We start from the raw sequence: 16,072 nt of genomic DNA on the forward strand, positions 1-16,072 counted from the left end.
ATTCATAAAGAAAAAAAAATATCAAAGTCTCAAAAGGAAAGAGGTGGCACATGCACATTAGAATGATTCAAAGATGTTTAACAAGGGGTCTATTTAAAAGGGGTAGAGGGGTATACAGGAACTACAAGGGATGATGCAGTAGTCCAGGGTTAGTAACGGTGCAACTGTTACCACCTCTAGGCCCAAAGAACCACTGGGAAGGGATGGATTTGAAACTCAGAATGGGAGAGTCCTGAGACAAGTCTGCTTTATGAGGAGCAAGGAGCTTTGGTCAAGGAAGAAAACCAGCCCGGGTGGCCTCACAGCGAAGGGACCAGGGAAAATGGTATTCTGCTCTGGAATTCCCCCTTCCCTCAGATTGCCTGCCAGGGTACCCACTGGCTGAATCCAACCAGAATCCAGAAGACAGGAAAGCCTGTTGACCTGGGCCATACAGGTCAGCTTCCTGGGCAACAGGCTGGAGAAGGGTGGAGAGTGCATTTGGAAAAGCAAACTGGTGATAAGTTCTGTGTCTTGAAAATAGAATTCGCGGATGTGGACACGGTGAGGAGGAAGGGCAGGATTTGGGAACAGGAATATTTTAGTTTAATTGCCTGGAAGGGAGTAGTAAAAGAGAAGCTGGATCTGATCATAAATGATCTTAAATAACTTACAGAGTTCTTCCTTCTAAATAGGAAACCCAGCCCAATTATTTTCAAGGCCCATTTCACTTCTTTAAATTGCTAGTTTTTCAAAGCAATGTATTGCACAGTCTATCTGGTAGGCTGTTTCTGATTATATATATCACAACAGTTTTTAGGTTCTTTATTCCTTAAATCATTCCTTAGATAATGAAGCTAAATTCAGAAAACCTAAGCTTTCTGCTATAAAGGTAAGGAGCTTATGGCAAGGGTAGCACTAGGTGGTACCTGAGATTATTACTGCGATACCTCTAGTGGGGCAATTGTTTATTTTCTCTCTGGTGCTCTCTACTTTAATCTCCCTCTCCTTTCACTTCTTTATTTCTTACGTTCTTCTTCTGTCCCGTCCCATATGAGTGAACCCCCAGGCACTGCTGTAGAGTCGCTATGAAGTACTGCTTTCTAGGCCAGACTCTGGAGCCAACTGATTGAGTTCAAAACCCACTCTGACATGACCTTGGACAAGTTATTAACCTCGCAATTTCCTCATCAGTAAAATTAGGGTAAGGACAGCACCTGCTTCATAAGGTTGTAGTGAGAATTAAAGAAGGCGATGTAGGTAAAGTGCTTAGACTAATGCGTGGCACACTGGAAGGGTTACCAACAAAACCAAAACCCACTGCCGTCAAGTCGATTCCGACTCCTAGCAACCCTATGGGACAGAGTAGAGCTCCCCCATAGAGTTTCTAAGGAGCCCCTGGTGGATTTGAACTGCTGACCTCTTGGTTAGCAGCCACAGCACTTAACCACTATGCCACCAGGGTTTCCACTGGAAGAGTTATACAGTGTTTATTATTACGTTATTGCTGTTGTTCTCTCCCTCAATGGTAGCCCCTAGATCCTGGAGGACGTGCCTGAGGATGAGGTTCGGTGCTTAGATGAGTTCAAGTTTTTTTCATTCTCCCCTCAATACTTCATACTGCTCTTGAGATATTGTAAAACACACACACAGGTCAAATCACATTAACCTTTCATTCAACCACCTTCAGTGGTCACATTCTGAGTCAGTGCTGGGGGGGACAGAATGGGAGAACTTTAGTCCCTTCACCCACATTCTCCCTCTGCACTGCCCTTCTCCCTTCCAACCAGATTGTGCCCTCCTATGTGTTCCAGAATTGTTAGGATCACCTTGAACTCACCATTTTCACAAGCTGTACTCCTTCCAAAGTCTCCTATCACAGCCCAGGCCCAATGTCATCTATTTTAACAGAATCGTCCCTGATTCCCCCTCTTGTAAATGTCACAGTCTTCTCAGAGGCTATAATTTTCTTTTTCATCCTTACTTCAGTTTACCTTATACTATAGTTAGTTTTCATGACTCTTGATAGGAAAGGAAAGGGAAAGGAAACATTTCTTGAGCATGTTTTACACGAGATGCTACACTGGGCACTTTCCATATGTTAATTCCTTTACTCCTCGAAACCGTGAGAAAGTAGGTACAGTCATGTGTCTCTTAACGTCTATGATACATTCTGTGCAATAAGACGTTACATGACTCAGACATTGTGCAAACATGCCTAACTCATGAGCAATAGCATTCCCTGATTTTCCACCTTCGTGTTGTTTGGTAACCTCATGTTTCACTTCCAAACCAATACTTCTCCTTTGCCTCTTGCTGCTGCAAATTTCTCAATGGAAATTTCAAACCTCTAGTCTCCTCAAATGTTCCATTTTCAACTCTCCTCCACTTCTCAGAGTAAACAGAAGCCAAGAAACCTACAATTGCATAAATGTCCTCTAGTTATGGTGAAACAGAAGCAATTCCTCCAGCCTTAGGCTAGTTTCTTAAACTATACTCTAAACCCCAACTTGTCTTATCTTCTCAGGGGTAATTTACACTATAAAGGAGAGACTGGAACATAGCAGGTGCCAAGATATGCATGGACACTATGTCAGAAAATGTAACAGATTTTTTGTTTTTCATATTGCTTGACCTTTCAGCAGCATTTGAAAGTGCATATCTGGAAAAAAAAAATCATGAATCTCCACCTGTCATTCTGACTTCTCAGGCTTTTACATGTTTGACTACCTCTATTTACTCTGGGGCATACTGGTTAAGAGCTTGGCTGCTAACCAAAAGGTACAAAAAAAAAAAAAAAAAAAAAGGTAGGCAGTTTGAATTCACCAGCCACTCCTTGGAAACTCTATGGAGTTCTGCTCTGTCCTACAGGGTCCTATGAGTTGAAATCAACTCAACAGTAACAGGTTTGGTTTTTGATTTATTTACTCTGGTATGGGACCACAGATGTGACGTGGCATGTGACTGTATTGTTATTTGCATTTAAGACATGAGAAAACATGCTCCAAAAGAATAAGACATTACCTAGTTACCCAGCTAGGTAATGGTGGAGCTGGGATAGAAGCTTGCCTTCAAGTTTATGTTCCTTCTGCCTGCTCTGAACATGGAAGCCATATGGTTAAATTCAACTTTGTGTCTTTGCACATAACCCCAAGTACAGGCTGTTACAGGAGCCACTGAGAAGAGGTTGTTGAACTGAATTAAAATCAGTTCTTAAAGGAAGATTTAAAGTATCTGTAATCACTAATTAATCTTTATAACATCTAGGTGAAAGAGCGGGCAATAGTGGTGCAGTGGTAGAATTCTTGCCTTCCATGCAAGAGACCCCAGGTTCAATTCCTGGCCAGTGCACCTCAAGCACAGCCACCACCTGTCTGCAGTGGAGGCTTGCAAGTTACTGTGAGGCTGAACAGGTTTCACAGGAGCGTCCATACTAAGATGAACTAGAAGAAAGGCCTGGCGATCTGCTTCCAAAAATCAGCCAGTGAAAACCCCGTGGATCACAACAAAGCAATCCTTTTGTACATGGGGTTGCCATGAGTCAGGGGCTAATTCAACAGCAGGTAACAACAACAGGTGAAACAGAAAAGGAGCAAACTGTAAAGTATCTCAAGAATCTCCACTTCATGGAGGATGAAGGTGAGTCTCACAGTCTTAAAGTTCTTTCCTTCCTTACGGCCTCAGTAAATCTAAAGAGTTGAGAAACGGCCTCATTTCCTGGCTTTGGGAATAACATTGTAATATTTTCTTCTATCCTCACCTCCCTACTTCTTAATATTTTTCTTCCTGCACTGTGCTTTCATTTTCTTTTCAAACATTTCTTGGTAGAAAAAGAACAGTTTTGCATTGAATTGGATGTTATCATACCACAGAAACTAAGCTAATTTTCTACAGAGAAGGTGACACCACTTTCCTACCTCTAGGACTGCCTGCGATCCAAATTCCATAAAGTGGTAATAGATACTTTGCATTTGTGTGAATTGTTGGGTTTAGATTACACTAAACCTCTTCAGTAGTTGGAAAAACACCTGGGATAGCCATTACCCCTTAGGGTTGCCTGAGCTTTCTCAATAAATCAGACTTAATTGGATAGAGTGTGTTAAGTTCTGGAGCTTAAACACTGTTCTATAATTTGATTTTGTACTTCATTTTACTAAAGGCAGACAGGCTGAACAGACTAGAAAATATCAAGTACCAGAAACTGCTCTTACAAAGAGACAAAGAGTATTGTTCCTCCAGGGTATAAAACTGGCTCTGTCTAGAAAAAAATGTTTGATTTTAATATCACATCTTCATTAATACCAAATACTTGATTAGGAAGAGAATTCAGTTCTGTGAAAAATCATGAATGACAAAAAAGAACTATGAACAGCTCTTAAGTACTAAAGCTATTCCATCCCAATGATTCAATATTTTAGCAGAAGACTAAATATTGATTATATTAATTATTGAATATAATCTTAGTGTATTTATTCAGATAATCTTTCTTACTTACTAAATCCTAAATTGAGGTTTTAGATTTTGAAATTGCTTCTTAACTCTATTTCACCTTCAAAAATTAATCTTACTTTAATAGTCAAAGTTATTATGATATCTATGTAAATAACATTTTTATTTTATAGTACTTGGAGCATTTTTTTTTATTTTAAGTTATTGTAGAGGTTTATGGTTGTTGTACCTTTGCCTTTGTGATATATTGTTGGTTAGTTATCCTATAAACATTTATTGAGCACTTGTTTATTCTAGACACTTTGCTAGATGCTGAGGACGTACAAATGAAAAGACGCAATCTTGCCTTTGAGACACTCACATTCTAATGGAGGCAACAGACATGTAGAGAAAGTTTAAAAAAATAACTTATATAAACTTAACCATTTTAAAGGTGCCCTGGTGGTGCAGCAGTTAAGCACTCAGCTGCTAATCAAAAGGTCAGCAGTTCAAACCTGCCACTCTACAGGAGAAAGATGTGGCAGTCTGTTTCAGTAAAGATTACAACCTTGGAAACCCTATGGGACAGTTCTACTCTGTTTTACAGGGTTGCCATGCGTCGTAATTGTCTTGATGGCAACGTCAATGGGTAACCATTTTATAAATTTAACCATTAACTAAATCATTATTTCAGTGGGGAAAAATAAAATCTATTTTTAAACAATTTCCTGGGAGATATTGTTTCTAGTTGCATATTGACACTAAACAGTAGAACCCAGGCTTTTGACTCCAAATTTTCTCAAACTATATCCACGGCTCTGTCATGTCAATTTACAATCATATTAACTGAAAGAGTGGTCCTCAACCCTGTCTGGGCAACAGAATCACCTGTGCACTTTTTAGAATAGATACTTGTTAGGGGATCTCCCCAGAGATTCTGATTCAATATGACATGACCACAAATTCAACCACATCCTTTCTCGTTGTACCCATCAGGATTCTCAGCTGCAAACAACAGAAACCAACTCTGGCTAACTTAAACAGAAATTTATTGGAAGGATTTTGGGCAGCTCATAGAATGGATGGCATAGTTGGAGAACCAGGTCCAGAACCAATAGATGGGAACTCAGCCAAAGTAATATCACTAGACTGGCTAGTTGATCAGGTGGTTACTGCTGCTACTAGAACTACCCACTGGATGCCAGCTCTTGAGGCTACTGCACCTTGCTGCTCAACACCACAGCCAACACCAGGAGTCACTTCCTAAGGGCCCTTGTATCTTTGTGTGTGGCTCCTCCAGTTTCAAAGTCCTGAGTAGGAGCATTTGATTAGTCAATTCTTGGTCACAGTTCTATTCGCTAGCAGACAAGGTGTGTGGTAAAGACATGGCTGCCACCTCTGGCTATCATAGGGAGAAGCTGGGCCTTGCCTCCCACCAAGACTCACATAGTGGGGGCTGCCCCTAAAATAGCAAAAGAATTTACGGCAACAAGAGGGGGGAAAGGCCAATATTAAGTATGTCCGCTTAAATCTGATCACATCACTCCAGTGCTTTCCCCTTACACTTAGAATTAAAGTCAAATTCTGTTTTTCCAGCCTCAAAGGTATACCTTTTCAACCTCACATATCCCTCACGCTCTCTTCTCCAGCCACACTGGCCTGCTTTACGGTTTTCAAACACCCCAGGGCTAACTCCCACCTCAAAGCCTTTGTACTTGCTCTTCTGTCTACTTGGAACACCATCTCTCCAGATATATGCATGGCTGAATGCCTGGCTCCCTTTGCTAGAATGTAAATGCCAAAAGAATGGAAACCTTGTATTGCTTACTTGGTGGTACAACAGTTAAGAAAGTGAAGCGCTCAGCTACTGATGGAAAGATTGGCAGTTCAAATCCACCCAGCTACTCCGTGTGTGAAAAACCTGGCCATCTGGTTCCATGAAGATTACAGCCAAGAAAACCCTATGGGGCAGTTCTACTCTGTCACACGGGGTCACTATGAGTTGAAAATCAACTCAACGGCACTTAACAACAACATAACTCTAGTGACTGTAAACAGTTCAATCAATTTTTACTAAATAAATAAACAGAATAAGCAAATTAATCTTCTTCCAGAGGCTATTTTCAAGAAGCTCTCTTCAACTTCAGAGAAAAGAGAACAAAAAGACTTCAAGGAAAACTTGCATTTTACGGAAAGAACATAGATGTACGTATCAAGCAGCCTCTAAAGAGGAAAACAAAAATATTTACAACACAGAGAATTTAATCAAGAGAACTGCTTACAAAGAAGAGTGGAGAGATGAGAAGGCCACTTAAAATGGTGAGATAGCCCAGGGATAAATAACAGCAATAATCCATTTCCACCCTCGGGCTGAAGGTGCAAGAAGAGGAGAAAGTATTATCAGATTTGGGGTTTGGAGTCACCTGGCAGAGTTGGAACCTGTCTAGCAGAGCTAGAGTCATGGAGGAGACACAGCTGCTGCTGGGGACTCCACTGAAGACAGAGAGGAAGGAGGAGAAATACCCTCGCATATTCCTTCTTCCTACTCTCCAATATCCTTCTAGTGGCTCCAACTGGTCAATCCCCACCAGAAGTCAGCTGCCACAGGAGCCTAGGAAGGTAGACTCAGCCTCATAGTGATACTAAGCAGATCAGGGGAAGGGCGAAGAATAGGTCTGAGGCAATTAGTTTCACTGCAATGCAGCAATAGTCATTCTAACACATATATTTTCCTCAATTTGTACAGCCAAAGTAACTTGATTAAATATCTACCATCTCTCTCTACCTGTTTTCTCCTTTTTTTTCATCCTCTTCTCCCTTGGGTAAAGAATGATTGAGTCCGTAGTAGTGAAGGTGGGTAAGGGAGCAATTAGAATGGAAACGAAAGTAGTTTGCTAATCACCTGGGCCTGCTCTCACACCACACATTTCTACTTCCCCAAGGCCACCCTTTCTCAGTCCAGGGAATGCTGACCAGCATTCTAGTGGATGTTGGCCAACATGTCATTGCTTTCAACGAATCAAAGTTCATGCTTCCATGCAAAAGTTTAAATGGAATTCCTTTATCCTAGGGATTACCATTTGTGCAGGATGTTGTTTTAAGTATTCATCAGGAAGAAAACCAAAAGATAACTTCCCTGACTCTGATTTACCTCTATCCCTCTATTCTTTTCTCAAGCAGTACCATCTGCAATAACTAATACTACTCCAAGAGATGGGAGGGGAAAAGGAGGAGATGCTAAATTCCATTTTCATTTTCATTATTGCACAAAAGATGTTTGTCATGGTTACAAAAGCAGTCTTAAAAGAAATTGCTCTTCAAATGCTCTACATCCTACTTTGGTGAGTAGCCTCCGGGGTCTTAAAAAGCTTGTGGGTGGCCATCTAAGATACTCCACTGGTCCCACCCCATGTGGAGCAAGGGAGAATGAAGAAAACCAAAGACACAAGGGAAAGATTAGTCCAAAGGACTAAGGGACCAAAAATACCACAGCCTCCACCAGACTGAGTCCAGCACAACTAGATGGTGCCTGGCTACCACCACCGACTGCTCTGACAGGGATCACAAAACAGGGTCCCAGACAGAGCTGGAGAAAAATGTAGAACCAAAGTCTAACTCACAAAAAAAGATCAGACTTACTGGTCTGACAGAGACTGGAGAAACCGCGAGAATATGGCCCCCCGACACTCTTAACTCAATACTGAAGTCACTCCTGAGGTTTACCCTTCAGCCAAAGATTAGACAGGCCCAGTAAACAAAATGAGACTAAATGGGCACACCAAACCAGGGGCAAGGACAAGAAGGCAGGAAGGGACAGGAAAGCAGATCACGGGGAACCCGAGGTCAAGAAGGGGACAGTGTTGACAGGTCATAGGGTTGGAAATCAATGTCACAAAACAAAATGTGTATTAATTGTTTAATGAGAAACTAATTTGCCATGTAAGCCTTCAGCTAAGCGCGCACACACACACACACACACACACACAAAATTGCTCTCTGAATTCAGATGTACTGACCTTGCCTAGATTTTCAGTGATGCCTTTCCTAAAAGTACATTGGGTCTACAATAGAAAGGATCTAGCAAGACAACACTGAGAAGAGTCAGAAAGACCTAGTGGGCAAGCTGTATGAAAAAGGAGGGACAATAAGGTGGACCTTGCAGTCCTCTATTCGTGCTCAGGTAAAAAGCTATGGTGAACGCTCGCAGCATACTCTCCATCCAGGCAGTACAATGTTGGGAGTATGGTTTGGTGATGAAAGAAGAGTTTCTGGAGCTGAGACTGCCTGGGTTACAACTGCACCTTCACAGCTTTTCAGCTGTTTAATCTTGGGCATGTTACTCTCTGAGTCTGTTTCCTAATTTCTAACCTAGTAATAAAAAGGAAATTTACCTGAGTTGCTGTAAGGATTAAATGAGAAGTTATATACAAAAATATTTGTGCCACACTTGTTAATAGTAAGCACTCAATGTCACTGCTTCTGCTGTTGTTGTTATTATTTTAAATTCTCCTCCTAGATGGGGAGATTATCTTGGATTATCTGGGTGACCCAATGTAATCACAAGGGTCTTTAAAAGTAGCAGAGGAAGAGAATAGGAGGTCAGAGTGATGTGATATAAGAGGGACTTGATTCACTGTAGCTGCCTTTGAAGACAGAAGAAGGGGACTGTGAACCATGGAATGCAGGTAGCCTCTAATTCTAGAAAAGGCAAGGAAATAGTCTCCCCTCAAGCCTTCAGTAAAGAACACAGCCCTGTCAACACCTTGATTTTAGCCCAGTGAGACTTCCAACCTACTGAGCTGTAAGATAATAAATTAGTATTGTTTTAAGCCACTAGACGTGTGGCAAGGAATCCTGCTGGTGCAATGGTTAAGCAGTTGGCAACTAACTGAAAGGTCAGTGTTTCAAACCCACCAGCCACTTTGTGGGAAAAAGATGTGGCAGTTTGCTTCTGTAAAGATTTTTAACCCTGGAAACCCGATGGACAGTTCTACTCTGTCCTATAGGGTAGCTATGAGTTGGAATGGACTTGACTGCAATGAGTTGGGTTTTTTTTTTTTTAAGTGTGTGGCAATTTGTAACAATAGCAATGGAAAACTAATACAACCACTTATAAAATTCTTGGTCAAAAAATACGTTCATCACTAATAGATTCCCATGGGCCATTCTCTATGCTAAATAGAAGGACTTTTATCCAGTATTTCAGAAGACCATCCCTACCCAACCAGGTAGGATAATTTCGCTAGAAATGGGTATAAGATATGAAGCACTGGATTTTGGTTTCCTCTTAGGATGAAGGATGCTCAGTCTGCCCTATGTCACTGAATATTGTAGCTAGCAGTTCGCAGTTCCGCCCTGACTGCTATTCTAGCAAATTACTTGTGCTGATTGCATTTAGCTATAATCAAGCAAAAACAAGAGCTGGAAGAATGCATACCTATGAGTTTTGAGGTGAAACACAGCATCTTTGTTGCCAATGTTTCGTACCAGCAGAATCTTCTGAGTGTTGTACTTGACAGGACAAGTGGAAAAATTCAGCTTGTCGGGGAAATCTAGGATGGCTCGCGCACCTCTAGCTTTAATTGGCACAATGAACTTTTCTCTTTCCGTCACACAGGTCAACAGATGGGTGTAATCCTACAAGGAAAGAATATCATTATTATTTGTGGAAAAATGAACGTGGTCAAGATAACTGTGCAAGAAATATGGCCGTAGGCCAGATATTTTGCAAAACAACTTAGCATAGTCTATAAAAATTTTCTGAAACAATTTTAAGTATACTTTCAATGAGATTTCCTCTTCTGGAAGAGAAAGAACAGCCAGTTCAGGTGTTAAAACCTATGTGCCAGTAGAGAAGTGTCTGCTTCATGTGTTTTCTAGATATGTGGGGGCTGGGGGGAGGTGGACATCAAGGCACAGTTTTCTTTAGATAGAGGAGGTTCACACTGTGATCACTTTTTGCCACCTTGGTCCACTCTGGTCCTGGCCCATCCAATCTTTCCTGGGTTAATTGGCCTCCTTAATTCAACCCTTGCTCCCCTAAACTCTATTTCCATACAATGGCCAGAGGGATCTTTCTAAAATGTACATCAGCTCAGGTTGCTCCTCTGTGCAAAATCACCCAAACTGAAAGCCGGAATGCCCATTATCTCTCGCCTCTGCCCCTCTGCCCTTGCTCACACTGCTCCATATAGGATTCCATGCTGCTTCTTGAACATGCCAGAAGTGTCCCACCTCTGGAGTGTCAGCACATGATTCCTTCTCTGTCCAGAATGCTCTAGATACGGCTCCCTCCTTCACCTCCTTCAGAACTTTGTACAATGGTCCACTTTCTCCCTGAGGCCTCCCCTGGTTGCCCTATTTTGAAATGAACCCTCCTTCTCCGGCCCCATCGTCCTCTAGCCTTTTTTCCTGCCTTCTTTATTGTCATCTAACATATTATATACATTTTACTTATTTACTGAGTTTATTGTATGTCTCCCTCCTACATGGAATACCCCCACGTCAACAGGGATACTTGCCCATTTTATCGACTGCTTATACCCAGTGCCTAGAACAAGGCCTAGTACTCAGTAAACATTCTACAAATATTTGCTGAAGGAAAATGAGTATAACTATGTTGGGTAGAGGTAGGCGGAGAAAAACAAAGCATGATAAAGAAATAGAGAGTAATCAGAGTACTGTTTTATATGGGATGGTTGGGAAAGGTCCGTAGGAGGAGGCGACATTTCAGCAGAGACCTGAAGGAAGTGAGAAATTTAGCCATGTAGATGGCTATCTGGGGGAAGTGAGTTTTACACCCTGTGGCCAGAAGAAGGCCAGGAATGTAAAGTGGTTAGAAATGAGGCACAGAGGTTGTGAAGGGCAAGATCACACAGGACTTTGTAAGCCACTGTCAGGTCCTAAGTATGACTGAAAGCATCAATGATGCTGAGTTGTATTTTAGAAAAATCAATGGCTGCTATGCGGGCAACAGACTGTAAGAAAGCTAAAACAGGAAAAGGGAGACCAGTTAGGAAGCTATTGTAGTAGATCAGGCAAGAGATGACACTGGCCTAGACCAAACCAACCAACCCAAACCCATTGCCATTGAGTCGATTTCAACTCATAGTGACCCTACAGGACAGAGTAGAACTGCCCCATACAGTTTCCAAGGAGCACCTGGTGGATTTGAACTGTGGACCTTTTGGTTAGCAGCCATAGCTCTTAACCACTACACCACCAGGGTTTCCAACCAGTGTGGTAAAATGCTTAGCCCAGTGTTGGGCTAGTAGTAAGTACTCAATAAATGTTACCCTGTACCCATTTTTTTTTTTTTTTTGCCATTGAGTCGATTCCAATTCACAGCAACCCTTTAGGACAGAGTAGAACTGCCCTACAGGGTTTCCAAAGAGTGGCTGGTGGATTCAAACTGCAGACCTTTTAGTTAGCATTCTAAGCTCTTAGCCACTGTGCCACCAGTGCTCCCAATGAATGTTAGCTGTTGATATCAAAATTTTATATTAAATAGGATGATTTGCGTAAGGCACAAAGGAAAACCTCAACATGTTTTATCTAGTTATTAGGCTAATAATCATGATAATAATGATCATTAAAATAATAATAGACTTAGATAATTTCAGAAAGGTACAAGAGCTGTGATGAAAATATAGGAAAGGGGGAGAGGGCTGATCTAGGTTAGAATGACCAAGGAGTGATATTTGAATGGACACATGAACAACAAAAGGAGCCAGCCAGGTGAAATCAAGGAAAGGAGTATGTCTGGCAAAGAAAACTGCCAAATGTAAAAGTCCTAAGGTAGGAACGAGTAATAAAAATTAATGGACATTATTTACGAAATGTATTAAAATTGAGTTGTTGGGCTCTTAGCTCTGCAATTGATTCTGGTTTCTAGATGGTAATGCCAGGCTCAGCAATGAGGCTACTCAGACATGAGGAAGTGCAAATTTCATTAAGCATACTGATCCTAGAAAATCCCACAGAACTCAACAATAAAGCAGTCTAGCCTGATTGCACCAGAAACCTAAGAGATAAGTACTGTTTTCATTTTTTCTTAGGAAATCAAACCCAGCAAGCAAAGATTCTGTTGGGAATTATAAACTGGAAAGCACCTGGTACATGTGGAAACTCAATATTAATTGAGGCTTTGAGACAAAGGACCAAAGATACTGCTGAATCTAGCAGGGGAGGAGCTCCCAAAGTGTTTTGTCTTAATTTATGGAAGATTTACATTAGTCCACCTTACTTACAAGGAATTGAAGATAGCTGAAAATAGCTTAGAAGGCTAACTGAAATGTTCACAGGGATGCTTTCAAACATTTTCAACTAAAAAAAATTTTTTTTATTGTGCATTAGGTAAAAGTTTACAGAGCAAATTAGTTCCCCGTTCGATAGTCTGTACATAAAAGTCTTCCCTGACATTGGTTTCATGCCCCACAATGTGTCAGGACTCTATTCCCATCCTAGATTCCCTGTTTCCTTTCATCCTGATTTTCTACCCCTTCCTTGCTTCTCATCTTTGCTTTTGGGCAAATGTTGCCCTTTTAATCTCCTAGAATTGATTGTTCTAAGGATCACATTCCTCTCTGGTGTTACTGTTTATTTTGAGCCTGTCTTCTGGACTAAATTCAGTTACAGTTCAGAAGGGCGTCTTAGGGCTATAGTTTTGGGGTTCCTTCAGTCTCTGTCAGACCAGTAAGTCTGGTCTTTTTTGCGAATTTTATTTTTTGTTCTATAATTTTTCTCCTGCTCTGTCTGGGACCCTCTGTTGTGATTCGGTAGTGGTAGTCAGGTACCATCTAGCTCTTCTGGTCTTGGGGTTGTGCAGGCTGTGGTTCATGTGGTCCACTAGTCCTTTGGACTAATTGCTCCCTTGAATCTTCAGTTTTCTTCACTTTCCTTTGCTCTGGATGGTAAAAGATCAATAGTTGTATCTTAGATCCAAGCCTTTTCAAGTTTCTGAATGAGGAAGGTTTGCTGTTTGATCAGAATTAAATATTTTTTTCATAATCAATTCACACATCCATAAAACAATATGAAGTACTTTAAACAACATCTTAAAAATGTATTCCAGTCTCTGATTTTATGTATTTAATATGATTGCATTAGATTATGCAATGTATCATTACATATTTCTCTACTGGCTTAAAATTAATTCAGATGTTATAACCTGGGAGGCTATGTCAGCCTGCAGCTAAGCAATTCCTTCAGCTGATACACTCTCTTCCACCGTACTTAGATTCAGAGGCAGTCAGGGTACCACTCAAAGCCAAGATATTAATTCTGGGCTCTTTCCCCTCCACTGTGAGAGATTTAGCCATGAATTACTTTACATCCTGTAACGTTATCCTAAATGACAGTGCTCTCCAGATGAAATGTTCAGTCCATGTTTTGTCCATTAGCCTTCCTTCCAAAATGCCCATCCTCCAAACTTTAAAAAGCCAGCAGCAGAATATGAAAATAGCAGATTTGACTTTCTCTGAAGTGAGAAGAAAGAATCTTGATTTTACATTAGCCCTATGATAGAAAGCAACATGGCAATAATTCTATCCTTTAAAGTCTCAAGCAAAGGAAAATGATGTCTTCTACTGCAGCAAATGTGACTCTCCGTGGCAATCAAGGCCAAGGTCAATGTGGCTCAGCCTTCACATCCTCCTTCTGCCTTTCCTCCACTCCTATACTTGATGGAGGAAAGGGTAACACAGAGTAAAACCAGATCTGATTAGGACTCCAGGAATTTAATACTCAGTGTCCCTTAAAAATTTTATAAATTCCCTAACTCGTTAAAAGTGTATACAGTAAAACCTGCAAAAGCCAGAACCTGTGTAAGGTGGAAACCTGTCAGAGAAGGAAAACGCAAATATTTCCCACTAATAGAGAACAAGAGAAAAGTGGTTTAAGACTGAACCCTGTCAAAAGGTGGAAAACTCGTGAAACCCGGAAAAACAAGGCAATCTCATTGAGTTCTGGCTCTCACAGGTTTCCTGTATTATATATTATTGTCTCAACCTGAAATTAACCTCCCAAAAAGGACATATCACTTCTGAAACCCCAATTAGTTTAAAAACGAGGTTGATTAGGTATCTTGGGCCTTATCCTCTACTGCTATTAGTCTTCATATGATTTTGCTGGGGTCTCAGCTTCCTAGCTGCATCTAGATTTCTCCATCTATTAAAAAAAAGAATGACCTCTGACCTTTGGCTTGAAAAGAGACTGGGACTTCCAGATTTATTTCAGCCATTGTTATGTTTGGTATACAATGATAACATGGTTGCTTCGTGATTCACGTATAGATCATCCACTTAGCCCTTTTAAGATCCAATTATTTTCTCCTTTGAATTTTTTGTTGATACTATGTATTTTCACTAATGAAAGCATGCTGATTAACAGACCAATTCAGAATATTTGTTATGAGTTATGAATTTTGATACATATTATCTGGGATCCCACATGTCCCAGTGGCCCCTGGATGACATAAATCCTGCTGATATGAGTCAATGATAAAATCGGGTTTTTAAAAATCTTTTATTTCTTGAAAATTTAAAAAACATGAGGTAAAACATGAAGGCACTTGGCAACAACTGCATGTACATTTCATTTGAGTCTCCTTCTTCTTAGCCTATTTTATTATTTCTCATGAAACTTTTCAAAATATGATACAACACATTCTTCCTTACTGCAAAAGCAGTACTTACAGCCCAAATAAATAAAGCCAAGGGTTTTTTTTTTTTTTTAATCTCAGGAAAATTACCACTACAATGCTTTCGTCATTACTGCAAAAGCAGTCCTTACAGGCAAAATAGATAAAACTAAAGGAATTTGAATCTCAGGGTAATTACCACTACAATGCATTCTTTATTATAACAAAAGCAGTATTAACAGCTAAGAAGCAGAATTAGCTGCCCTGGAATACTGCAGAGCTGCTCACAGTGGTGCACTCCACCTGCTACAAGTGGATGCAAAGATTAATTGCAGGGTAAGAATAACTTACAGGAGTTCCAATCTCTTTAAAACTACCACTGCAATGCATTATTCCATTTGGAAAGCCATTATTTACTGTTCAGACTCTAGAAAAGAAAGCAGCCAGTAACACTGGAAACAATGAATAGCATAAAGGAGAAAATGGCCATTATGACTGAATGAAGACTGGCAATAGCTTATTCTCATGATAAGTACATTCTCATGAGAACATAGTAACTGGGAAACACAGTCAGGAGGCTTATCTCAAACAAATAAAAGCACACTTGTCAAAAGTTTAGAATATTCATATATCCAAGGGGCATCACCTAAGACAATGCTCAGTCTACACAAAAATGAGGCTCTGCCTCAGGATTTTTTAGTTTGATGCATTCAAAAGGCTCCCACTTTGAGGCTAAATGTATTAAAACTGGACTACCCCCTTTCCAAAGAACTCCAGACGCATAAAAATTGAGTGGGATACCATATGTTCTGTGGGTCTTGAAAGGGGTTTAAGGTAACTAATTTCCTCTTTAGCTCTTTTGCTTTCTACAGTACCCTCAAATCTTCTAATGCACCTGCACCCATATACTCTGCCTTCACTCTTATTTTTATCTAAGGCCAACTCCTCTCCTTGTGTGTCTCAACCCTTCTCCCTTACTCAAGGATTTTCCTGAATCATCAGCTTTCCCACGTTACTGAACATCAT

The 16,072-nt window shown here is 40.6% G+C and overlaps 1 protein-coding gene across 1 annotated transcript in view; it reads right to left on the minus strand.

Moving 5' to 3' along the window:
* The window catches only part of HYDIN (HYDIN axonemal central pair apparatus protein), a 402,907-nt gene that overhangs the window by 356,698 nt on the left and 30,137 nt on the right, over positions 1-16,072 (minus strand). The window contains exon 5 of the mRNA XM_064273799.1: positions 9,845-10,044. Within this exon, the coding sequence (XP_064129869.1) occupies positions 9,845-10,044 (200 nt within the window). The remainder of the gene's footprint in view (positions 1-9,844; positions 10,045-16,072) is intronic.

The sequence above is a fragment of the Loxodonta africana genome, chromosome 21, assembly GCF_030014295.1.
Source record: "Loxodonta africana isolate mLoxAfr1 chromosome 21, mLoxAfr1.hap2, whole genome shotgun sequence".
In the NCBI taxonomy this organism is placed as follows: domain Eukaryota; kingdom Metazoa; phylum Chordata; class Mammalia; order Proboscidea; family Elephantidae; genus Loxodonta; species Loxodonta africana.